Here is a 25,935-nt window from a genome sequence, read left to right on the forward strand (position 1 = left end):
AATACTCTCTATAATAAATATACTAAGATATTAGTTAATATCTTATAGATAAAGAGTACCTTAAAAAACCACTAGTAATTAGTTAATTATATTCTCTAATTATATTAGTATATTAGATTATAGGATTAGTTTATAAAAAATTACCCTTAATAGTTCAGTTTCTAGTAGAAAAATAGTCTTAGTATCTATTACTTTAAACTATAGTACTATACCCTCTTTATCTCTAATTTTACTACTACTATAGAATAACTATTAATTAATACCCTAATTAATCAGATCTATACTAAGAAGATCTCTAATATTTATTCAGTAGAGAATATATATAATAATAGAAGTACTATCCTATTAGATCTCTTTTTATAGCTTAGAGAGAATCTTAATAGAGAGTACCCTAAGAGACTATAGCTATTAATCTACTAGGAATTCTAAATATATTATTACTATATAAGTATATTAATAGTAGAGATTAGATAGCTTTACAGAATATAGTATTTAAATATTTAGTAACTAATTTATTAAAACCTCTTCTACTATATAGTATATATATTCTTCTGACCTAATTATATATAGTATCTAATTTTCTACCCCTATTATACTTAGACTTCGGCACGACCCACGGGTACCCATGGGTACCCATACCCAACCCATCGATGGGTTAGGTTTTGGGTCCAAATCTCCGACCCATGATGGGTTATGGGTCGGAGCTCAAAACCCATAACCCATCATGGGTACCCATATGGGTACCCATATTGCTGTAAACAGGGCAAACTACGAAAAATCTCGTGATTGCATAATTAATGCAAATTTAGCTGTAATTTTAGGTATTCTAGTCACATGTAAAAGAACCTACATGATGATGATAATTGATTCAAATTAATTCTATTATTCAAATTCTAGTACTGCTCAAAATTATTGTCCTCTCTGTGTTTACGCTTCCTTGTAGACATCCGTAGCTGAGTCCCATTCTCTGGTAATAGAGGCTGCTGAGGATCTTGACCCTCAACACCAAGATCTATTAATTCAGTAGTAGAAGCTACAACAATATCCTCCTCCTCCTCCTCCTCCTCCTCCTCCTCCTCCTCATTATCACTAATCGAAACTATCTCAACATCCTGGAGATTCTCATCATTCTGTTCCTTTGACATCTCAATCTCATCCAACGTAAAATACTTCTCAAGCTGCTTCATCTCTGCCTCCTGGAGATCGAATCTTGATGCACACAGGAATAGCATGATTTCTTCAATAGTCTCAGACTTTAAACGGCCGCGTCGGTAATGGCAGACATCACGCGCGGTGTTAAAAAGCCGCTCAACACCAGCACCAGTTGCAGGGATTGAAAGAAAATCTCGAGCAAGCAATGCAGTTGCGGGAAACCGAGACTGGTTCTCACGCCAAAAATGAAGTGGTTCATCTTCGACTGGGTCTAGAAATAAATTAGTATAGAATATTAAAGATAAAGACTCTTTATGAAAGAGTTAAAGAACAAGACTGACCACTATCAAGATACTGAGCAGCCTCATCTCCAACAGGTTTTGCTATAGTCTTGCTCCCACTGAGCATCTTGTTGAGTTTTGATGTAGGTCTTGATGATGCCTGGGGTGTAGGTGAGGCTTGATCTCTGGCAAGACGTTGCTGATATGGAAGCAGTGCTGACTGGAATGATTTGCGATATGCAACACGCCACTGTTGCTCCCAGTCATCAGTTTGAAAGAACTGGAATTTGCTATCTGGTGCAACCATAGTACAAATCGCAAAGATATGTCCTTTCACACCATCTGTTTGCGAATAGTAGCCACCAAGCCTCTGTCGGCCAGCTTCAAGTGATTGGAGCATCTGCTTTTTCCATGGAATCCGCTTCTTCTTTAGCTGACCTATTGACTTCTCAAGATGCTCAAAGAGTGCATTGTAGAGCTTGAAAACCAGATGTGTAGTAACCTCCTTTGTCTTTGACAGCTCAGTAGTGTAGTCAAAGAAAGGCTCTGTAATACAGAGAAGATAATCAATCTGACGCCACTCCTCATTATTAAGCAACATCTCTTTACAATCATACTGCTCACAGAATGATATAAAGTAGCTGCGTAGTCGTTTGGCACGTCGAAGCATCAAAAAGGTTGAGTTCCATCGATTTCGGACATCTTGAATAGGCACTAGCCTAGGTTCTTTAGGCTGAAGCTGGAGAAAGGTCTCTCGCCGTTGAGGACTGGCATGGATGTAAATTGCAAGATAGCGGACCTTGTTCAATGTGCCTGAAATCTCATGTTTCTGTTGTTTTGCATTTGCCTTTGCTGCAGACGATTGCCGATCGGTCCATTTTGTCTCAGCGGCATCATTTTGGGGTACAGCTTTAAGACGATCAAGAAGCTGATTCAGACAGAGCTGGATGACATGGGCAAGACAAGGGATTCGGATAACAGTGGTCTCACTAGAGAGTGCTTGCTGAATTGTATCCACCAAAGTTTTGTTGTTTGTCGCATTGTCTGTTGTAATTCCAAAGACTCGATTTTGGATGTTGTGATGGGTCAAGGTCTCAAGGAGAACTGCGCTTAGATTTGCACCAGTATGTGAGCCATATAATGGCTTAAATCCAAGAAGAACCTCTTGATATACCCAGTTGGCATTAACAAAATAACCAGTGATTGCCATAAAAGCCTGGTTATAGGGAGAAGTCCAACAATCTAGTGCAATCGATATTTTTGACTCAGGAGGAAGGGTTTTGAGAGTAGAGCGTTGTTTATCTTGGATAATATCTCGTAATCGTCGCCGAATCGTTGTTGCAGAAGGTATCATCGGAGGAGAAGGTGCTAAGCGTGCAGATCGGATAAGGGTGTGGAAGGTTGGATGTTCAATAAGATGGAATGGTAGGCGATTTAAGGTGAGAAACTGCAATAGCTGTGTCTCCCATGTAGTTTGTGAGAATGACTGAGTAGCTGTTTGGCCCTAAAATAGTTAATATAAGATAAATAATAGTAAATAGAGAACATACTTCTGATATTAGGAACTGAGAGATATCCTCTTTTCTGTTGGCCTTGACCTTTTGGCAAGCTGCTGTTTTGAGATGCTTTAACAGAGTTGATGTACCATATAGACTTCTGCCATTTGGTAAAATTGATGCAGGATGCTCTAAGATCCGGGCACAGTTTTTACACATAACCTTTGGTGCCCCATCTTTACAAGCGGCAACCTGATCAAAGTGACTCCAGATATCTGAATTGCGATTTGTATCCCATTTGAGATTGCTTTTCTGTCCAAAGTCTGTCTGGAGCCACCAATCAACCCAATCTGTGTGAGTCATGCTGTTGTAAAGTACAAATGCCTTTCTCCGATCGGGGCCAACACGAGTAAATAAGTCAGGGGGAGGAAGATTGCTCGGTCGGAGAAAATCAGGCTCACTACCTTCAATTGGACAAGAACCAAGAATACTGTTTGTCGGCGTAATAAGAGGATTTGAAGGAGTAAAATCAGTTAACTGACCTGTGTCCCCCTCATAAAGAGAGGGCAGAAAGTCAGACTCCTGGCTTTGGCCTTGGGACATATTGACACCAACTGAAAAATAGCTGTAGAGAAAGCGAGACATATTAGGAGAGAACATACCTTTAGCAAAGAGATTGACTGAACAGACAGATTCTTCTAAATCCAGCTGGAAAAGGGGATAAGTAAAAGCAATATAGGGAAATGATATTTTATTGGCTATGGGCACAGATCTGATCCACTGAAACCCATCACCAACCCATCAAGCCCATGTGATATATCGAAAGCCCATCAAAAACCCATCGGAAACCCATAATACCCATCAGAAACCCATTTAATACCCATTCCCAACCCATTTCCCACTTTTTGGGTCGAAAAAGATTTTGACCATGGGCAGTTTTTGGGCGAAAAACCATCCCACCTATAAGATAGACTCTTTGTCTCTAAAAGCTCTCTATTACCTGGGTATCTATAGTAAAAATGAATAAATAAATACTAGTAGACTTTATTCTCTATGAGTATTTATTAGTGCTCTAGATTTTGGTAGTTCTTGAAGTGAAAAGCATTTTTGATCCCTGTTATATTGGAGTATGTATTACCTTCCTAGAGATATATATCTCCATGTTCTTCCAAGGTTAAGCGTCAAAACAGCCAAAACATTACATACTACAAAAATAGAACCACTGCTACCTAAATTTAACAATTTGATCTGAAAAAAATAAATAATTTGATTCAAAGATTCTTCTGCTGATTTTAAAAAATGTATTTTGAGAAGAGACTGTAACTATACAGCCATGAAGTCATGAATATCAAAATTACAATGATCAGTCAGCTGAATTATCCATGCCAAGCCTCAAATTTATGCACAATATGGGTTTTTTGTACCCATATGGGTACCCATGAAAAACCCATGGGTACCCATCGGGATGGGTGCACCATTTTGAAAAAACCCATAACCCATCATGGGTTGGGTATGGGTCCAAAAGTTGGACCCATTTGGACCCATTGCCGAAGTCTAGTCTTAGATATTTGTAGTTAAAGAGATATAATTCTTTAAGTAATAACTTAACTAGATAATATCTATTAAAATCTATTTAATAGTAATTACAATTAGAGAATTTAATATAAGATAAAATAGAAAAAAACTAGAAAACTTACTATAAGAAAAATCCTAGAAATTATTAAGAAAAAGATTCTTAAATATATTTAAAGAGAAAAAAAACTAAAATAGACTTTTTAAAATAAAACTCTATTTAAAGATAGAGAAAATCTAAAATTTAAATAAGAAAAATTTAAGAAACTATTAAAGAAAACTTTTACTTTTTAGACTTAAGATATTTCTTTAATCTAAGTAAAGATAAAAATTAGCTAAAAACTCTTCTAAGAAAGAGATAAAAGATCTAGAAATCTTTTTTATAATTTAATTTATAAAATATCTTTATTCTCTATATCTAGTATATTTTATACTAGATAATATAGAGATAGCTATCTAAGATTAATTTAGAGTAGTATTAAAGAAAAACTAATTTTAGAGACTAATAGTTCTAAGAAGATAGAGAAAAAGAAAAAAAAGAATAGAGATATAGATAAGGAAGATAGGTATAAGGATAAGAATAATAATAAAGTTTACTCTTTTTCTATTAAAGTTTATATTCTTTAGGTATAGAAAACTATTATACTAGTAAAAATTATTTAAAAATATGATAAGAAAAAAGAAAAAGTTTAAAAATTATAAAGACTAAGTTATAACTAAAAAGAAAAAGATTACTACTTAGACTAAAATTTTAATAAAACTAAAACTTATTTAAAAAAGTCGTATTATAATATTTTATTCTTAAAAATCTATATATAATTTTTATTAAAAATATTTTAACTATAATATTAGTCTATAAAAGATTAGTAAAATACTTAATATTAATTATATTTTTAATTAAGATACTTTAATATACTATATTTATTATAGTAATTTAAAGAAAAATTATATATATTAGACTATAAGTAATTCTTTTAGTAGTAATTTAACTACTAATTAACTTAGGTTTCTAGATTAATATATAGAGATATCTAAATTTTTATTAAGATACTCTATTAGACTAAAAGAATTATTATAATAGAGAGATCTATATTTATTAGAATTATAGATAGTAGTATAATAGTTATAACTACTTTTTCTATTACTAATATCTTTTAAGATACTTATAATATCTAGATTATTTAGAATTTTACTATTTAATTAGTTATAATTTAAGGTTTCTATTTCTTAAGAAAATTATTCTCTTATATTCTTAGTTAGTATAATAGTTAGTATAGTCTTATATAAGAAGAGAGTTAATACTAAGACTAAAATTACTTATTTAAACGTAATTTTTAAATAAAAAAAGATTAATATTACTTTAGTAGTAACTTTGTATATTAATTAAAAGAATAATAGACTCTTAGCTATAATTAGTACTAGTATCTATAATCTTATAGATATATATACTTAGAATTAGTAGAATTTAGTATTATTTTATATTCTATAGATTTTAATAGTATGATTTATTTATTCTAAAGTTGTTTTTTTTAATATTAAATATTCTACTTAGCTATATATATTAAATTAAATATAAATAATATAAATAGAAGTAAATAATAATAACTTAGTTATACTTTCTTTATAAATATAATTTAAAGATTATCTATTATTTACTATTTTATTAATATATTAGTTTTTTCTTTCTTTATCTCTCTATTTTTTTAACTTTACTTTTTTATCTTTACTACTCTTCAATAATACTAGTCTTTACTTATTAAACTTAATATACTTACTATAAGTAAAGTTACTTATCTATAACTATAGTTAGTTCTATTTAAGAATAATTTATAAGTAAGACTATTCTAGATAGTTTAAGTAGAATAGAATCTATTTTTACTTCTAAGACTTAGTGGGTCTTAATAGGCCTAGGGAAAGTTGGGAATAGCTTCAAATACTACTAATTAGGTAGTAGTTATGTAAGATTGGTGGTTAAGAATGATATTAAGAATGATTGAAGATGATGATTGTTATAATTTGTGTATAGGGGGGAGAAGGTTGTATATATATTAGCTGGCTTAGGCAATATTACTAAGTCTTGGTATTATTAAGCATTAGGCCCTAGTACTGGGAGCACTAGTATAGTAGCACTGGCATAGTAGCAGTAGTACCGGCACAGTAACCCCCGGGGCACTGGCACAGTTACACCCGGAGCACTGGCATAGTTACACCCGGAGCACTGGCACTGTAACCCCCAGGGCACTGGTATAGTTACACCCGGAGCACTGGCACTGTAAACCCCGGGGCACTGGTATAGTTATACCCGGAGCACTGGCACTGTAACCCCTGGGGCACTGGTATAGTTAGATAAGCTCCCGCACTCTAAGGCTTGTATAGCCTAGGTAGCGGTAATATTTGTAATATTCATAAAAATTATAGTATCTATAGATAAAGTAATATCTAGTAAGAAATAAAGTATAGTTTATTAAAATCTTTACTAATTCAATAATAAATCTAGACTAAAATATTAATAGACTTTATTACTAGGTGTCTACTAGCTAATAGAATAGATATAATAAACTATCTAGTTATTACTTCTGAATATATCTAGTTAAAGAATCCAACTATGACTTAGTTAAAGATATAACTAAGATATAGTTAAGAGTTTAACTAAAAAATATATTCTAAATATAAGGATAATTATACCTATTTAGGTTAATATATCGAGAACCCCAAGGTTGCCTAAACCTATACAAAATAGGATCTAAGGTCGCCTAAACTTACTCTCCAAATAAGAGAGGTATTAATAGCAAAAGAATATAGTACTATTATAAAGAAGCTATTGGATATATATAGGGCCTATACCCTCCAGACAAATCTAGGAGAATCATCATCTTTAATTATTCTGAAGACCATCCTTATTGATTACTTAGTCAATCATCAAATCTTTCCACCTATTACCTAATAGGTATTTCTTGAAGCTATTCAGACCTCCTCTATAGCTTATAGGACCCTAGGTCTTATATTACTAATAGACTAATAAAGAGTATAATCCTAGTTAGTATAAAGTTAATTATAGCTAATATACTAGTTAATAATTTCTTAATTTATTTTTATATATACTATAGTTTATCGATAGGTATTATAAGTAATTAAGAGACCTAATTTATAAGTAAATTCTAGAGTATTATCTATAAAAGACTTTAGATTTAGAGATATCTATCTACTACTTTCTACCTATAATCTAATAGATCTATAAAGAGAGTAAACTAGGAAATTAAACAGATTCTAAGAGTATTTAGTTACTTCTCTTAAAAAAACTAGATAAAATTACTTCTAGTAACTATAATAATAATTAATAATAGGGAGACTATATCAACTAGCCTATCTCTATTCTTCTTTATATATAGATACTATATTAATCTAGTTAATAGTAAAAATAAGACTACTAATAGAGAACTATCTAGTCCTAGAAAAATAGATAATTTACTAATAAATCAACTCTGATATACTACTAAATACGTCTAGGTATTAATAGTATTTATATAAGATTAATAATAGAAATAAGTAAATTAGATAAGCTAAGCTATACTAGTCTATAAAGAAGGGAATAAGGTCTAGCTTAACCTACAAAATATAAAGTCTTTATATCTACATAAGAAACTAGATTAGCTTTACATAAAGTATACAGTAATAGAGACCCCTACTTCATATACTATACAGCTTAATATACTAATAGGTATTTATCTAGTATTCTATATAGAATTAATTCGTCCTATATCAACGAACCCACTTCTATTACAATTTATAGATAATTCGTAACTGCCTTTGTTAGTTATCGATAGAGAACTAGAGTATCAGATCACTAAGATTCTAGCTATATATATAAAGAAGATTGGATGGGGTTCAAGAAGGGAGATTTTAGTTTGTTAGACTAGGTATATAGAGTGTATATAGGAACTATTATCGTCGGTTGGAGAGTGTACGGCACTGGATATATTTAAGGAGCAGCACGGCAGCGTTTCGGCCACAAATCAACCACTCCCGCCCAAGGGAACAGCACAAGTTGGACGTCTATACGTCAGATCTGAGGAGGGGAGTACTGTAACAGGCCAGGTCCCGATATATGGCTCAGGCTTGGCCTGTGCGATGTGATCTATCAGTTCCCCAGGATACTTAGTTGCCGCCGGTCGCCCCCTTTTCTCTTACACTTCTCCAAGCTTTAGATAAACAGCATACAGGTACCGCTCAATTGAATCAATTTGGCTGTAGCCCTTCACAATCTGCTATATAATAGGCTAGACTTCGGCAATGGGTCCAAATGGGTCCAACTTTTGGACCCATACCCAACCCATGATGGGTTATGGGTTTTTTCAAAATGGTGCACCCATCCCGATGGGTACCCATGGGTTTTTCATGGGTACCCATATGGGTACAAAAAACCCATATTGTGCATAAATTTGAGGCTTGGCATGGATAATTCAGCTGACTGATCATTGTAATTTTGATATTCATGACTTCATGGCTGTATAGTTACAGTCTCTTCTCAAAATACATTTTTTAAAATCAGCAGAAGAATCTTTGAATCAAATTATTTATTTTTTTCAGATCAAATTGTTAAATTTAGGTAGCAGTGGTTCTATTTTTGTAGTATGTAATGTTTTGGCTGTTTTGACGCTTAACCTTGGAAGAACATGGAGATATATATCTCTAGGAAGGTAATACATACTCCAATATAACAGGGATCAAAAATGCTTTTCACTTCAAGAACTACCAAAATCTAGAGCACTAATAAATACTCATAGAGAATAAAGTCTACTAGTATTTATTTATTCATTTTTACTATAGATACCCAGGTAATAGAGAGCTTTTAGAGACAAAGAGTCTATCTTATAGGTGGGATGGTTTTTCGCCCAAAAACTGCCCATGGTCAAAATCTTTTTCGACCCAAAAAGTGGGAAATGGGTTGGGAATGGGTATTAAATGGGTTTCTGATGGGTATTATGGGTTTCCGATGGGTTTTTGATGGGCTTTCGATATATCACATGGGCTTGATGGGTTGGTGATGGGTTTCAGTGGATCAGATCTGTGCCCATAGCCAATAAAATATCATTTCCCTATATTGCTTTTACTTATCCCCTTTTCCAGCTGGATTTAGAAGAATCTGTCTGTTCAGTCAATCTCTTTGCTAAAGGTATGTTCTCTCCTAATATGTCTCGCTTTCTCTACAGCTATTTTTCAGTTGGTGTCAATATGTCCCAAGGCCAAAGCCAGGAGTCTGACTTTCTGCCCTCTCTTTATGAGGGGGACACAGGTCAGTTAACTGATTTTACTCCTTCAAATCCTCTTATTACGCCGACAAACAGTATTCTTGGTTCTTGTCCAATTGAAGGTAGTGAGCCTGATTTTCTCCGACCGAGCAATCTTCCTCCCCCTGACTTATTTACTCGTGTTGGCCCCGATCGGAGAAAGGCATTTGTACTTTACAACAGCATGACTCACACAGATTGGGTTGATTGGTGGCTCCAGACAGACTTTGGACAGAAAAGCAATCTCAAATGGGATACAAATCGCAATTCAGATATCTGGAGTCACTTTGATCAGGTTGCCGCTTGTAAAGATGGGGCACCAAAGGTTATGTGTAAAAACTGTGCCCGGATCTTAGAGCATCCTGCATCAATTTTACCAAATGGCAGAAGTCTATATGGTACATCAACTCTGTTAAAGCATCTCAAAACAGCAGCTTGCCAAAAGGTCAAGGCCAACAGAAAAGAGGATATCTCTCAGTTCCTAATATCAGAAGTATGTTCTCTATTTACTATTATTTATCTTATATTAACTATTTTAGGGCCAAACAGCTACTCAGTCATTCTCACAAACTACATGGGAGACACAGCTATTGCAGTTTCTCACCTTAAATCGCCTACCATTCCATCTTATTGAACATCCAACCTTCCACACCCTTATCCGATCTGCACGCTTAGCACCTTCTCCTCCGATGATACCTTCTGCAACAACGATTCGGCGACGATTACGAGATATTATCCAAGATAAACAACGCTCTACTCTCAAAACCCTTCCTCCTGAGTCAAAAATATCGATTGCACTAGATTGTTGGACTTCTCCCTATAACCAGGCTTTTATGGCAATCACTGGTTATTTTGTTAATGCCAACTGGGTATATCAAGAGGTTCTTCTTGGATTTAAGCCATTATATGGCTCACATACTGGTGCAAATCTAAGCGCAGTTCTCCTTGAGACCTTGACCCATCACAACATCCAAAATCGAGTCTTTGGAATTACAACAGACAATGCGACAAACAACAAAACTTTGGTGGATACAATTCAGCAAGCACTCTCTAGTGAGACCACTGTTATCCGAATCCCTTGTCTTGCCCATGTCATCCAGCTCTGTCTGAATCAGCTTCTTGATCGTCTTAAAGCTGTACCCCAAAATGATGCCGCTGAGACAAAATGGACCGATCGGCAATCGTCTGCAGCAAAGGCAAATGCAAAACAACAGAAACATGAGATTTCAGGCACATTGAACAAGGTCCGCTATCTTGCAATTTACATCCATGCCAGTCCTCAACGGCGAGAGACCTTTCTCCAGCTTCAGCCTAAAGAACCTAGGCTAGTGCCTATTCAAGATGTCCGAACTCGATGGAACTCAACCTTTTTGATGCTTCGACGTGCCAAACGACTACGCAGCTACTTTATATCATTCTGTGAGCAGTATGATTGTAAAGAGATGTTGCTTAATAATGAGGAGTGGCGTCAGATTGATTATCTTCTCTGTATTACAGAGCCTTTCTTTGACTACACTACTGAGCTGTCAAAGACAAAGGAGGTTACTACACATCTGGTTTTCAAGCTCTACAATGCACTCTTTGAGCATCTTGAGAAGTCAATAGGTCAGCTAAAGAAGAAGCGGATTCCATGGAAAAAGCAGATGCTCCAATCACTTGAAGCTGGCCGACAGAGGCTTGGTGGCTACTATTCGCAAACAGATGGTGTGAAAGGACATATCTTTGCGATTTGTACTATGGTTGCACCAGATAGCAAATTCCAGTTCTTTCAAACTGATGACTGGGAGCAACAGTGGCGTGTTGCATATCGCAAATCATTCCAGTCAGCACTGCTTCCATATCAGCAACGTCTTGCCAGAGATCAAGCCTCACCTACACCCCAGGCATCATCAAGACCTACATCAAAACTCAACAAGATGCTCAGTGGGAGCAAGACTATAGCAAAACCTGTTGGAGATGAGGCTGCTCAGTATCTTGATAGTGGTCAGTCTTGTTCTTTAACTCTTTCATAAAGAGTCTTTATCTTTAATATTCTATACTAATTTATTTCTAGACCCAGTCGAAGATGAACCACTTCATTTTTGGCGTGAGAACCAGTCTCGGTTTCCCGCAACTGCATTGCTTGCTCGAGATTTTCTTTCAATCCCTGCAACTGGTGCTGGTGTTGAGCGGCTTTTTAACACCGCGCGTGATGTCTGCCATTACCGACGCGGCCGTTTAAAGTCTGAGACTATTGAAGAAATCATGCTATTCCTGTGTGCATCAAGATTCGATCTCCAGGAGGCAGAGATGAAGCAGCTTGAGAAGTATTTTACGTTGGATGAGATTGAGATGTCAAAGGAACAGAATGATGAGAATCTCCAGGATGTTGAGATAGTTTCGATTAGTGATAATGAGGAGGAGGAGGAGGAGGAGGAGGAGGAGGAGGAGGAGGATATTGTTGTAGCTTCTACTACTGAATTAATAGATCTTGGTGTTGAGGGTCAAGATCCTCAGCAGCCTCTATTACCAGAGAATGGGACTCAGCTACGGATGTCTACAAGGAAGCGTAAACACAGAGAGGACAATAATTTTGAGCAGTACTAGAATTTGAATAATAGAATTAATTTGAATCAATTATCATCATCATGTAGGTTCTTTTACATGTGACTAGAATACCTAAAATTACAGCTAAATTTGCATTAATTATGCAATCACGAGATTTTTCGTAGTTTGCCCTGTTTACAGCAATATGGGTACCCATATGGGTACCCATGATGGGTTATGGGTTTTGAGCTCCGACCCATAACCCATCATGGGTCGGAGATTTGGACCCAAAACCTAACCCATCGATGGGTTGGGTATGGGTACCCATGGGTACCCGTGGGTCGTGCCGAAGTCTACTAATTAGAGTTAACTTATATAACTACTATAGAGAACAGTAACTTCTAAGATTTAAACTAGTAACGGTAGAGATATCAACTTAGAACTTATAAAATTTTCAGAGTAATCGTACGATAGAAGCTCTGCGCAGTCAGGTCCTGAAATACATGAGCAGTGAGGGTGGTGGGGCGAATTCTGCCCATACTTAAGAAACCCTCACTGCTCGGCAGTGAGGCCCGCTGCTCCAGGTCCCTTGGGTTAGGCGCAAGCCTGTTTATAGTGCCAGTATAAGAGACAGAAGGGTAAAAGAGGTCAACATGCACCACGGTCAAGATCTGGTTGTAGCGAGTGTGGTAATATAGCACTATGTGTAAAAGGGCCATGTTGGGATGAATTCCACAATAGTCCTAATTAATTACACTGAATCTGATTACTGAGATATTACAGCGGCCAGCCAATAACACACGTTAGTATAATACGCTAGTAAATTGCGCTGATTGTGCTTCCTGGGTTGAACGAGGGGATAGTTTCGCTTCTCGGGAACGGTCCCTTGGTTTTCCAATTACATTGTCACGCACTCCCAGCCTCGCTCCACTTCGTTTAATTAAAGACATGTGCGGGTAACGCCATCTGAGTCAGGGTACAAACACTCTAGCAACAGAGCCAAACCACGCTAAACCATCTTTGTCTGGGTTTGGGACTCCGCCTCGTTCAACCTTTGATTTCATTTATTCATACCATTACAGGGCCAACCGTATCATAGTAACAGGATTACACTGTATAAAAAACTAGCAGACCAAGTCTGAAAAGACCCGAGCCGACTAAGTCAATGGAAAGGAGTAATCAAAGATAACTCTACGCGACCAATAACATGACATGAATGATGCGCTCATAGCCGGTATACTCCGCTAGCTGGAAATACGGCCTGGAGTGCTGGATTATATAAGACTAGTCGGGTGCATACATTCGAGTTTAATTGTGCTTGTCGCGTTGAGAGCCCCTTCACGCCAGACAACCTCCAGGCTATCCATCCCTTCGTTTCCGCATCATAGCCAAAATGCGTCTCGCTGCTGCTGCTGTCGTGCTCGGCGCCGGTGCCATCACCAGCGCCCAACTATCCAATATCCCACAATGCTCTGTGAGGCCTGTCCGCTCAATGCCCCGACTCCGTATCTCGTTTCAAAACTAACCCGTGCTCTCTTCTCCTTCCTCTCGCAGCTTAACTGTCTCACTTCGGCTCTCGCCGTGGACGGCTGCTCTGAGCTGACGGATTTCGCATGCCATTGTCAAAAGACGGGCCTCGTGGAACAGGTTGTGCCCTGCGTCAAACAAACTTGTGATGTCACGGACCAACAAGGTATGAGAAGCCACATTCTCTTCAGTATGATTCGCTCTAACCATGCGCTTTAGCCGTTTCCAATGTCGTCGTGTCTTTGTGCTCTGGTGCTGGCCACCCAATCTCTGTCCCGCCGGTCGACTCATCGGCTCCCACATCAACTGCTGCGGGAAGTGTTCCGACCACATCGAGCAGCTCCAATTCAACCACGGTCAGTGGCTTGGGCAGAAGCTCTCAGACTTTGCCTGCGGACTCCATGACCTCGACTATGGGTTCCACGACTTCGTCCACGGTCAACACTGCTTCGCCTTCGACGACCTCCCAATTCAACGGGGCCTCTGGTATTGGATCCGGAGCTGCTCAGGTGGCTGGTACTGCCATCCTGCTAGCTAGCCTGATGTTCTTAGTCTAAAGAATGGCGTGGAGAAAGACCCGGGGTTTCTTTCGACTGTTGTCTGATATACATAATTTGACGCTGGTGGCTTTTTGCTACCAAGGTATCTCAAGCTACACTCATTTAATATATCTCCTATTCTAGAAAACATTGCACAATTACGACACTGTACAAAACCTGACTGCAGGGTGCATTTCTTCATTAATTGTCTGCCTCAACCTAGACCCTAGAGCCTTCTCAAATTCGATTGTTATAGTCCATGGAAAGAATAACGACGAACGGAGTCCTCAGAAGAGGAACGCAGTATGACACGAAGGAAAATCATTCCTATGGTCAAAATATTTGAACTAACTTGTTCACATGTATATGAATGCACGAAGTCTCATTGAAATGGCGACATGGCGGTTCGAAGCAAGGCACTCTCTAGCAACATTGCCTATATAAATATGCACACCTCTAAAAGCTGGTTATGCGGAAAACAAAAGTCCCATCGTAATATAGGACAATAGAATTGTAATATTGGATGCAACATCGGCAACGGCAATCTAACTGAAAATAGAAAAGAAATTAAATACGTCCTTGGTTCTGAGTCTTTAGATTATTATTCATGACGCGTGTGAGGAAACAACTTACACGGGATTTAACTTCGTTCCGACTCTGTAAGGAACGAGTCCCAAGACAGCAAGAAGAACGGTGCCATAACTAAGGGGAGAAATACTAGAGCGAAGAAACTTTGTCTGAATCCTTAAGTCTGTCGGTCAGTTCTCCTCGGACCTCGTCATTGTGCCCCTAGCTCATTTTCCGCAAAAGCTCGCCTAATGCCCGATTCAGGCGATAGCAGATACCAAACCGTGCACGATCCTTCCCCAAATTCGTAGCGATGCATGATATTGCCCGCATTGACCAACTCCTGTCATAATTACCCCGTGGAGACCAAAGGTGGCCAGGTGCATTAAAGCATCCATCGATCGGATATCTAACCTAATCGAGATTGACAGCCGGAGAGACGTTCTGGCAGTGAGGTGTGAGTTTGATAGTTTCCATTGGCCAATCGATGCATACTCCCAACGCAGAAGATCAGGGTCATTGGCTTGAGGACCATATTCCCCACACCACGCTGGCACTAACTACTTTGAGTTTCGGGCACATGCTCAAAGTTACTCAAAGTTAATGGGGCACTCTCCATGTAAGGGGACTCACCTCGGTCGATCAATGTCTTAGACAAAATGGTGGCAAAAAACATGTGAAGGACGCATAACGCTTGGGAACTGGTCAACGTTTTTTCATGTCAAATAAACCAATCCTGTGGGAGGGCACGCTACACAGCGCCGCCCAAGCCACCCAGCCCACTGACCAAGTTCTAGGCGAACAAACAGAGAGAAAGATAGGAAGACAGTACGAGAAATGGAGACTGAAAAGTATTTTGGACTGCTACTGACTCTGAAAGGGATCTTGGTTATCTTTCTCCTTTTGTTCGTTCTGTAATTTCCGTGTATCGATAGTGGATTGTTCGATGCTGGATTAGATCCCCAATATTCAAGCACATGTATGTATTATTCATCGTAACAAGATCGCATTCATCCTCAAGATAATTGAAAAACGGGACATGCAAGCCACTAGATCTCCTAATAAAAAATTAAATCAAAGTCCTGCACACATACTCAGCTCTGCTAAGAGGTCTCTTGCGGTAACGTCGATACCGCCAGCGGCCGAGTCCTCCCTGCCAAATGCCAGGAACAGCGTGTCATCAATAAACCCATGATACTTCTGGCCTTGGCTTTTCCAGCTGATGCTGGTCACGTAGAGCATCTCGGAATCTTCCGAGAACAATGTTGAAGAAGATATATCTGACTGTTCAGCGGCAGTTTTGCGACCAAAAATCCAAATTGGTTTTGACGAGACCGCATAAATCTCGTATGGCATTGAACGCCGAGCAAGCACGACATATGGCTCATATACGGGGTGAAGACCGTGTAAGGTCTTTTGTTGAATGATGAAAAGCACAAAGGCATTGGTCATATCGGGTTGGCAAGATTGGTCAGATCGTGCACATAGAGTGATAGCTAGCGAGTTTGTTGCTTGATGAATGCTCTCCGTTAGGCTTGTACTCTCAGGCAAGAATCTCTCGAGACACGCTTGGTCAGAAGTCGCGGTCGCCAGAGCCAAGTTGGGCCCAACGGAGCCATCTAGCTCGAGTTTAGCAAACACTCGCACCGGTACAATATCATGGTGTACGAACATTTGTCCAAAGTCGTCCCAGAAAAGGAACCAATTCTTTTCAACAGCATTCCATGGCATTGGACGTTGGAGCTCACGATACTGGAGGAACTCGTGTTCATGTATCGTGTCTATGCCCCAGTCCACCAAGATTCGAAAATCGGAGAGCCATTGTCCAAAGCACGAAAAGAAAGAATTGGAGCCATATATGGTGTACGGAATTTCGGGCCCGTAGAATACCCTCGCATCATGAGGCCCAACGCTGAGACTAAAGTATGAAAGGTCGCCGACGCACTTGCTGGCGTCACCAAACGTCGCTGGTATGGGCAATTGCAGTGGTGGTTCCAGACAGCTCAGAACTCGCTTATCCTCCGAGAACGCCGCATTGCAGACGAGTTCAGCATACCAGACTGATGCCTTTCGAGCCGAAGGAGGGATTTGAAGTTGTGCAGTGATGATCCAGGTGTCAAGCAATTCAGGATGGGGTATGATACTGGGATTCATCACGGATCTTCTCCCAAAATCGATCTTAAAATACTTCCGGTCGGGACTCGATACTGAATATAATATATGGTGCATTTGAGACATTTCTTTTTCGAATTCAGGACGTCTTCCGTCCTCGTCTGCGGGTTGTCCATCCTGACAGTGAGACCACGTTTCGATGCCGGGAACGCCTGAGCAAGCTGTCTCAGATTGCCCATATGGACCATCCGTGGAGTGATACGTGGACAAAAAATTCGTTTGCAAGTAGAGATGGTTGGATTGAAGTTTAGCGACGAGGATCACCGCAGACAATAGCCCTGCAATAAGCATCAGGCGTGTAGGTGTTTTTTTAGCCATGTTCAGTCCGGCGTGTGTAGAGCAGGGCATCGGGATGTAACAGTAACAGGTAATAAGCCATATTTCAGAAAATGAGCTGCCGAGATTGGTCACTAACATATTGACCAGAAAAGGGGGACCCGACGAACGCGGGTAGTGGCTGAATTGAGGGGTGTTTGCCACTAGTCATCGACGGGGTGTAGCGTGGCCAATTCCGCAACTCTTAATTTCTGTGTATGGTAATCGGTGTAACCTCGGAGCTACAGGGATTCTCTCTCCCGGACTTCACACCTATTTATGGTCTTTTTGTCTACCCTGGCTTATACTGCCCCCACTGCTCCTATGTATCACAAAAATTAGCAACAATGTGTGGCCATCTAGCAAACATACATCCAGAAACTAGGTAACTATATAGCTGTACTTACAAAGCTAAGTCAGATATTACTGCCACTTTAGTACAGATAAGCCATTAGCATTTCTTTGTATTAGGCCTAGGGAGCAGGTTCTTTAGTATAATTACACTATCTCTAACCAGACAACAACTACTAGCTAGTACAGTATCCAAGGGTAAGTTCATTTAGGCCTAGGTCCACCAAAATCTCCAGGGAAGGTTAGTAAACAAGACAGAAAAAGGGCTATAGATTACTACCCAGGAGTATATTACCAAAGACTAACTTTGGCTAGAATCCAGTAGCCAAAATGCCTTCAAAATGACAGATTTTCCAAATTAGCAGGTCTGGGCATACTTTCTGGTTCTTCTATGCCATGGGACCTGGTGCATCTACCTAACTGCATAGCGGTCTGGGCCCTTATATATAGGGAGTATTTTGACCCACCACCTAGAGTGCACTAACTTTTTTCTTCTTAGACTACAAGCACTTTAATATCACACTCTACGCATCTTCTGATTGTAGCGTGTAGTGTATATGGAGCCCGGTTCCATAACAGTCCAGTTCAATTGGCACGTCCACTTGCAGTCTAGGTAGCTATGATGAAGGCCAAGACGGACTGTCGGGAGATGCACCAAAAGTTGCTTCGCGCAGACTACGGTACATTAGTCCTGTCACTCGGCATGCTGCGACTAACGATGATTCTAGTAATAAAAGAGTATCTTTTGAAATACTAGTCAACAGTGGCTTAAGCCATTTATATCTAAAATAAATCATCAAATTTCCCAGAGAAGAAGTAGAAGAAGAAAAGGAGCAAACGACAAGAGAAAGTTGAAGAAGAAGAAAGAAAGTCCAATGCATCAAAAACCGCCAAAGGCGGGCTGCGGGGGCGGTTCCATATTCTTCAACGCTTCCCCTATCGCCTGAAATGTGGCAATCTGCCGCTCCTGCTCTTCCTGAGGCAAGGCAGCAAAAGCAGCTGTTTCTTTGTCCCACTTTTTCACACAGTCCACGTCCCAATTGCACTTCTCAACCTCCCCAAAGATGGGGTGATAGAATCGGGGGTGACGTTTTGGCCACTCGGAGGCATGGTAATGATGCTTGACCAACGCATTGCGCGAATAATGTGTGCCCGAGTCAGAATGACCTTGCCCAGCGGCGAACGCTTCGACCGTCAGGACCAGAAACCCTCCAACGACTTTGGACTGGGGAATATCATGGAACGTATGCCATGTCACGGTCTTGCTAGTGGTACGGCTCATTTCAGATAGGATGGCACCCGTAAAGGCAGAAGGCCCGGTGCCCGTGATCACATCATCGAAGTCCAGCTGAAGCTCTGAGATCGGCTTTCCTTGCTTGATGGAGAGCTCATTGAGCCAGTGGAGGATATTCTCGACTAGTCGCATCATCACGGGCTGTCGGGGCTTGCACATGAAGGTCCATTGACAGAAGGATTGCGATTTCTGACCCAATATAGGATGGTCGCTGAACTGTGGCTCATCAATTTCGACGCCTATAACCATGTCGATATCTCTTTCGTCATGAATGCTTGGGACAAATCGCTCGACTGGTCTCAATGCTTCCACGTCTATATCAGCATAGACACCTCCTTCCATGTACATCACAAGGTACCGAAGCAGGTCAGCCTTGATAATCGGCGCAGTCAAAGATCGATACGTTTCAACGATATCTGGTCGATTCTCCCCAAGAGGTCCGAAACTGGTTTCAACATATTCGAGGTCATTCTGGTCGGTCAGAACTTCGTACCGATAGCCCGGATTTTTCGCAGTCCAGCTGCGCGCAACTTCGATATCGCGTCCATCAAATTCCAATGGGTTCACTTTCCAAATCTGCCAGAGTTTCCGGGGAAATTTTTCACCAACATCGGCCGTCACATGGGTAGAGTATGGTCGAGTCTCCCTAAAGTCGTGTGATGTCCTGGTGACACAGAAGTAGATGAAAAGGAACAATGCCACCAGGCCGCCGTGCGTGAATCGACGTGCCCTCTTTGGAAAGAGACTGACCGGCACGAATTTCTTCTCCACCATGGCCGTGCTTGTGATAAGATCTAATTCACTGTTCTCTTGTCTGGGGGAAGCATAGAAAATGAAAAAAGGAGAAGATCGTGACTCCAGGAAATCATAGCCTTGTTTCACCGCCGTGTAGATTACATACAGTACATAGCTTTGTATTTATCATGTGGTTTCCACTAAATCTGAAATGTATTGCCTCGGGCTGCGTTAGTCCCTGACACCTTTGAAAGATTATGTCTAATTTGCTGGGCTGTCTTGTTGGTAACCCTGCGAGCGCATTTGTAGCCAATGGTACGGGAACCGTCGAAATTTCAAGATCCACTGGTTCATTCGGTGGCATCTGGTCGCTTTTAGTTAATCGGCCTAACCAATAGTAGGGAAATTGTGGGAGCAGTCAATCATGGCATTTTAGTGGAAAACGCCGTTCAGACTTCCGTAAATCTTATCCGCATGATATGGAACCCACTCAGTGCGACCCTAAACCTTGTCATTGCGGGGGCGAGATCGTGCAGGCACGGCTTCAGCCGCTCGGTCATGTCACTTGGGGGTCTGCGTTCAGACCCCGTGTGGAGGTAGGGAGGAGGATCCGCAAAGAACTGGCATAATCTATACGAAACGCAATCTAGCGGCAGCCTCGGCACCAGTGGGTAGTAGCACTAGCACTCAACCTACCCAGCGACCCGCTAAGGAGCACTAGTAGTCACTGTACGAGCCCCCACAATTCACGTGTTATCGAGTTACCAGGAGCTGTGTAATAATTCTCAAGCATTGAGACTTGGGGTTTTATTAATCGTCTTCGACCTTCCAAGGACTCTAGCAGCTTCAACTCTTACCCCCAATGCCCATCCTACACACGTCAACTGAAAGTTTCTCGCCTCAGTTGAACTTGGGCCCCGAACGAGTCATCGGTGGACAGTGGACACCACATTTAGCCCAGAGGACACACCCTCGACATGGAATGTCGTATTCTTCATGGATGGCTCCTTTCCTGCCCACTTTGTTCACTGGGCCGACAAATAACGATACAAATACGAATGAAAAGCAACGACAGCGTAGCAGGCCGACCGCATACCTAGATGGATTGCGAGGGTTTGCGGCTCTCCTGGTCTACTTGGGACATCATCAACTTTGGGCCCACGAAGGCGCAGGAGTGGGGAAGGCCTTCGAGCTAGCCTACGGTTACGACAACAAGTACTATTTCGCATGCCTTCCTGGTGTTCGAACGATCTTCGCGGGGGGGGGCATTTTGCGGTCAGCGTCTTCTTCGTGCTCTCTGGGTACGTTCTCTCAATGAAGCCACTGGGATGCATCCAGGATGGCGACTACGCTGAACTAGGTAAAAGTCTTTCCTCTGCGGTATTCCGCCGATGGTTTCGTCTCTATATACCTGTCATTTGCACAACATTTTGTTACATGACGTTTTTGCATTTGTTTAAAATTCGCACTATCCCAGAGCTTCAAGGAAGCTACCTTTCGGAGCTATGGAATTGGTACGCCGAATTCAAGAATTTCAGCTTCGCTCTGCGAACAGGCGGTGAGCCTTGGTTCACGTACAATTTCCATGCTTGGTCTATACCCGTCGAATATCGAGGTTCTCTGGCTGTTTACACCGCCGCGATCGCTTTTGCAAGGTTTCGCCGCAACGTCCGGCTAATCGGCGAGGTCGCATTGGTGGTATACTTTTTGTACATTGCGGATGGGGCGCACTTTGCCATGTTTATTGCTGGCATGCTTTTGAGAGATCTCGATCTCCTCGCCATGCGCAATAACTTGCCCGGCTTCTTTCGCAGACTGGAGCCCTTCAAGACAGCCATTATGACTTTACTCTTCTATACCAGCCTCTACCTTGGCGGGGTCCCATCGCATACGGATAACTTGCAACAACTACGTGACTCACCAGGGTGGTACCTCTTATCGTTTCTGAAGCCACAGGCAGTGTTCGACTACAAGTGGTTCTACCTGTTCTGGGCCGCTGTCTTCCTTGTCTCGTGCACATCTCACCTTCAGTGGCTCAAGACATTTTTTGCAGCCCCGTTCAACCAGTACTTGGGCCGTATTTCATTTGCCTTCTATTTAGCCCACGGACCGGTTCTGTGGATTTTGGGAGACAGGCTCTACGCTGCAGTGGGGTTGGTGCGCGATTCACATGCTCAAAATTGTCCCTGGTGGATTAATCGTTTGCCCCTGCCTACCTTTGGTCCTTTTGGGCTCGAGGTCAACTTTCTCGTCCCACAGCTGGTTTTGTTGCCATTGACCCTCTGGCTTGCAGAGGTCTCGACTAGACTAGTTGACGAGCCCACTGTGAGGCTCTCTCAGCGGATGTATTTAGAGGCGCTTGTCGATAAAATATGACAAATCTTCGCTTGTGTTTATGTCTACTTATTTGATTTTGAGCCTCTCACGCAAGGCCTACCCTGCATTGTGAATTGTTGTATAATAAAAGTCTAGCAATTCTTGGAGTCCCAAAGTCCGGACCTCAATCATGAAGACTTTGCTCTGAAAGTACGTACGCCATGTCCCTGCCAACACATCGCAGAATTTCCAACTTGAACGCGTGCACAAAGAAGACCAATGCGAATGATTGTTGCTCATTCTTAAAACTTTGCATTTTGTGCCTCACCCATCATCACATAGTTCAACGCCAAGCTACCGAGTACTGCCACACGCCCATGATTCTATAAATTGAGATGATCTCTGCCCTGCTCGAACCATCCAAGTCAATTGTGGCACCTCATTTTAAAAATGCCAGAGAAAACAGAGGAAAGTGACAACGAGCTCTTCAAGGTTCTATCAAGTTACGAAGACCTCAATATTGAAGAAACGGACGACGATTCCACTACAGAGGAAGACCTTTCGGAAACAAGTGAAGATTGCAGGTTTGTGGTATCAGGGAGCGATGATACCACTTATTCAGAAGAAGAGTCACTAGGATCCAGTCTTTCCTGCATACACCATACCATGGATGGTCACGAGACATCGAGCACTGTAAGTGTGTCCATAGGATTTCTTTGGGCTATCGAGCTAAATAGAGCAACCAGGTCGGCAACGGCAAAAAGATACCAATTAGCGCCATTGCCTCTCGCTTGATCTCCGAAGATGGAATTTCAGTGATACAGTATTTGGTCTTGTGGCAATCGTGGGAGCGAGAGATGCCGCATGAGTATGACCTGAGCGAGGATGTGTCTTCTTCGCCAAGGTCATGTATCTAATACGAGGAAGCCTTGGTTCCTTTCTCAATTTTCAATATCAAATTACTATCTCCAGTTTTCTATGCAATCTCGGACTGAACACTCAAATCCAATTAGTTTCATCTCAGTGGATAGTAAGTCGGTCTGTCTCGCGTTTCCTTCGGAGCAGAATACTAATGGATAAAGTACCTCGCTTAAAACTTTAAAGCTCAGCTATAACTCCCCCGGGGCTCAACTTCTTTAAATCTAAATCCATATTTTTCTTTGTCCCCAAAGTCTATTATCTCTGGCACTACGATAATAACAAGGAGACCGCAGCAGTTCTGTCCAGGGACTTTATTTTTGACATAAGAAAGTTTCATCAAAAATATTTCGATATATTTTGGATACAAAGTCCGTACGTACACGAATATTGTAAGTCCCAGAAAAGCCATATTAGGGAGAACTGTTTAAGTTCGGTCCATGATTATAAACCTATATATCCACATATCTAGCTCTATTACACAACTAAGAAATTTTAAATCAAGAAGATCTCTATCAAAAGTATTCTAGCTTCATCGATCTGAAAGAAGTTAATATAACTTTCCGTATCTTTACGCAGAAAAGAGTAAATTCTGTTGGGCAGGAAATAGCCCTCACTAGATAAAGTAGCGTATTTTGTTTTCCTGATTATCTAAATATCTATTGAAAGATGGGAATGCTCGCTGGCTGTCTGTCAAGCAGACGGGTCGATCACAAGGGGACAAAACCACCACACTCGCAGAGTGCAGGAGAGTAGTAGATGGAGCGTGACGCTATAGAGGAACAATCGAACGAATGACAGAACCTCTCATAGGCAGTATATCGATACCGCAACCTCAGCAGCCTCAGTAGGACATCTCGAAGGGGGAACATGCATGTTGATATTGATACTAGGGAACAAACGCTACTTATTTCCTCGAAACTAAATGGCAGCCTTGTTGCTAAGGCCCCAGTCACCTGACTCCGATGTTGAGATCGAAATCCCCACTACATCATTTAGAAATTACTATTTGACTAGATTAATCAGAATACCTTTATAAGTTTATAAATAAGGAGGGTTTTACTAATAAGAAACTCTTATTAAAAAGCTTACTACTAATACTATCTAGTATACTAGTCTTAAATCTCTATATAAAAAAAAAAGAAGAGTCTAATACTAAGGAGTTTACTAATACTATATTAAGTTAAAATAAAGCCTTATACTATATATCTTTAGTCAGTAAGCTTAGTTAGATAGAGATAAAGACCTACCCTAATATCACTTACACTATAGAGTATTTTCGTTAAGCTATATTACGATTAACTAAGTAAAAAAGACACTAATTAGGTATATAATATAGTATATACTAATAAAACCTAAGATAGAACTAATCTTTTAATATATCCTTAAGAAATAGTATTAAGGTCTTATCAGTTTCGTCGACTTATCCTACAGAAATAGAACTTATAGTTACTCTATCAGTAGATATATCTACTTCTTCAATAGAATACCTATATCACAGGATTCGAAGTATACAGTACCCCAGACGTTCGATGTCGATCCGCACTCGAATCCCCTTCGAGCTACCTATATATCGAGGCCTACCCGAACCCTAATATATTTAAGATCCTATAAGTATTCAGGATTCTTGATCTTGTCAAGAATCAGTCTGTATATTAACTGTCTAATCTAATCTCTACTGTCCGATATCCTTATCTAGTTATAGGTCTCTAGCCTAACAACTTAGTAACTATTACAATTCTAATTCTTCTTTATTAACTACCTAAGGATTGAAGATAGTGCCTTCTATATATCAGAACCCTATATCCTCTTGTAGCAGTACTTAACCTGAGATTACTACAATCTCCCTACCCCTATAAACTACTACTAAATCAATTATAGATCAGTCAGAGATCCTTATTAAACTAGAGCCAGAACTAGTATTAATCTAAGACTCTATCCTATATAAGATCAACGTACAGCCTTCCCTACCCTATAGGATATAAATCTAAGGAATTACTAATAATACTATACTAAGAACTATTATTAGCCTTAGAGAGACTAAATTAGAAGAGAAAAGATAGGAGATAAAGTATCTTAAGGAGTTTCTTATAATCTAGAACTGTATTAAAAAGCTCTCTACTTAAATCTCTGGAAATAGTAATACTAGGGTCTTTTTAGATAATCTAACTACAAACTATAGAGGATCTAATACTAAGATATATAAGAAAATAGAAGGTTTTAAGGTTAATTAGTTTAAAAGATCTTTTAGTCTTTAAGAGTAAGATAACTAACTCTCTTAGTTTAGATATATCTTCTAAGGTAATTCTAGAGTCTATAAAGATAAGGAGATAAAGATTCTTATAGAAGTTAAGTATCTTAACTCTAATTATAAGTATAATTAGACTATAGAAGAGAGATACTTTAAAGATAATAATAATAATTATCTTAGTAGCTAGGAATACTTTAAGGAATAGATACTTATCTTAATATATAATAAAAATACCTTTACTAGGGAAGTAAGTAATAAAATAGAGTGTTATTACTAGTAAATCAATAAAGAACTAAAGATATTTTACTACTATCTTACTAATCTAGAGTATTATCTCCCTATAGTATCTAGAGATAAATAAGCTTACTGATATATATCTAAACTATAGCTATAGTTAATACTATATATCTAGTAATATATAAAGACTTTCCTAGAAACTAAAGCTAAATAGATAGAAGAAGTATAGACTACTTAGAAATTTATAAAAGCTAAGGTATAGAAGTATAGTCTATTTAATAATAATTTTAACTTAAGTTTAAAGTATCTATATCTTAATAACTTACTCTTTTACTAGTCTAATAGTAGAAAGTAAGATTAGAAGGACTATAATCCTAGGAATTTAAGAGATAGCTCTC

At 39.8% G+C, this 25,935-nt stretch overlaps 6 protein-coding genes across 6 annotated transcripts; 3 read left to right on the forward strand and 3 right to left on the reverse strand.

The window, feature by feature from the left end:
- Window positions 1-893: 893 nt before the first annotated feature.
- N7533_000002 (uncharacterized protein) lies at window positions 894-3,532 on the reverse strand (the record flags this gene model as incomplete). Its single annotated transcript, XM_057096652.1, has 3 exons — window positions 894-1,423; window positions 1,494-2,937; window positions 2,984-3,532. 3 exons carry the CDS (start codon window positions 3,530-3,532, stop codon window positions 894-896), a joined length of 2,523 nt encoding a protein of 840 aa, XP_056965145.1.
- A 6,201-nt stretch (window positions 3,533-9,733) lies between these two features.
- On the forward strand, window positions 9,734-12,375 carry N7533_000003 (uncharacterized protein; the record flags this gene model as incomplete). The annotated part of the gene is made up of 3 exons (XM_057096653.1): window positions 9,734-10,282; window positions 10,329-11,772; window positions 11,843-12,375. The coding sequence occupies 3 exons, from the start codon at window positions 9,734-9,736 to the stop codon at window positions 12,373-12,375; spliced, it is 2,526 nt and encodes an 841-aa protein (XP_056965146.1).
- A 1,333-nt stretch (window positions 12,376-13,708) lies between these two features.
- N7533_000004 (CFEM domain-containing protein) lies at window positions 13,709-14,399 on the forward strand (the record flags this gene model as incomplete). The annotated part of the gene is made up of 3 exons (XM_057096654.1): window positions 13,709-13,789; window positions 13,870-14,008; window positions 14,062-14,399. 3 exons carry the CDS (start codon window positions 13,709-13,711, stop codon window positions 14,397-14,399), a joined length of 558 nt encoding a protein of 185 aa, XP_056965147.1.
- Window positions 14,400-16,022: 1,623 nt separating this feature from the next.
- N7533_000005 (uncharacterized protein) lies at window positions 16,023-17,438 on the reverse strand (the record flags this gene model as incomplete). Its single annotated transcript, XM_057096655.1, has 1 exon — window positions 16,023-17,438. The coding sequence occupies one exon, from the start codon at window positions 17,436-17,438 to the stop codon at window positions 16,023-16,025; it is 1,416 nt and encodes a 471-aa protein (XP_056965148.1).
- A 1,228-nt stretch (window positions 17,439-18,666) lies between these two features.
- N7533_000006 (glycosyltransferase family 32 protein) lies at window positions 18,667-19,854 on the reverse strand (the record flags this gene model as incomplete). Its single annotated transcript, XM_057096656.1, has 1 exon — window positions 18,667-19,854. One exon carries the CDS (start codon window positions 19,852-19,854, stop codon window positions 18,667-18,669), a length of 1,188 nt encoding a protein of 395 aa, XP_056965149.1.
- An 823-nt stretch (window positions 19,855-20,677) lies between these two features.
- Window positions 20,678-22,191, forward strand: N7533_000007 (acyltransferase family protein; the record flags this gene model as incomplete). Its single annotated transcript, XM_057096657.1, has 2 exons — window positions 20,678-21,116; window positions 21,176-22,191. 2 exons carry the CDS (start codon window positions 20,678-20,680, stop codon window positions 22,189-22,191), a joined length of 1,455 nt encoding a protein of 484 aa, XP_056965150.1.
- Window positions 22,192-25,935: the final 3,744 nt, after the last annotated feature.

The sequence above is a fragment of the Penicillium manginii genome (genome assembly GCF_028828005.1).
Source record: "Penicillium manginii strain IBT 31320 chromosome Unknown utg000001l:1.0-3466041.0:1.0-3467806.0, whole genome shotgun sequence".
NCBI lineage: Eukaryota > Fungi > Ascomycota > Eurotiomycetes > Eurotiales > Aspergillaceae > Penicillium > Penicillium manginii.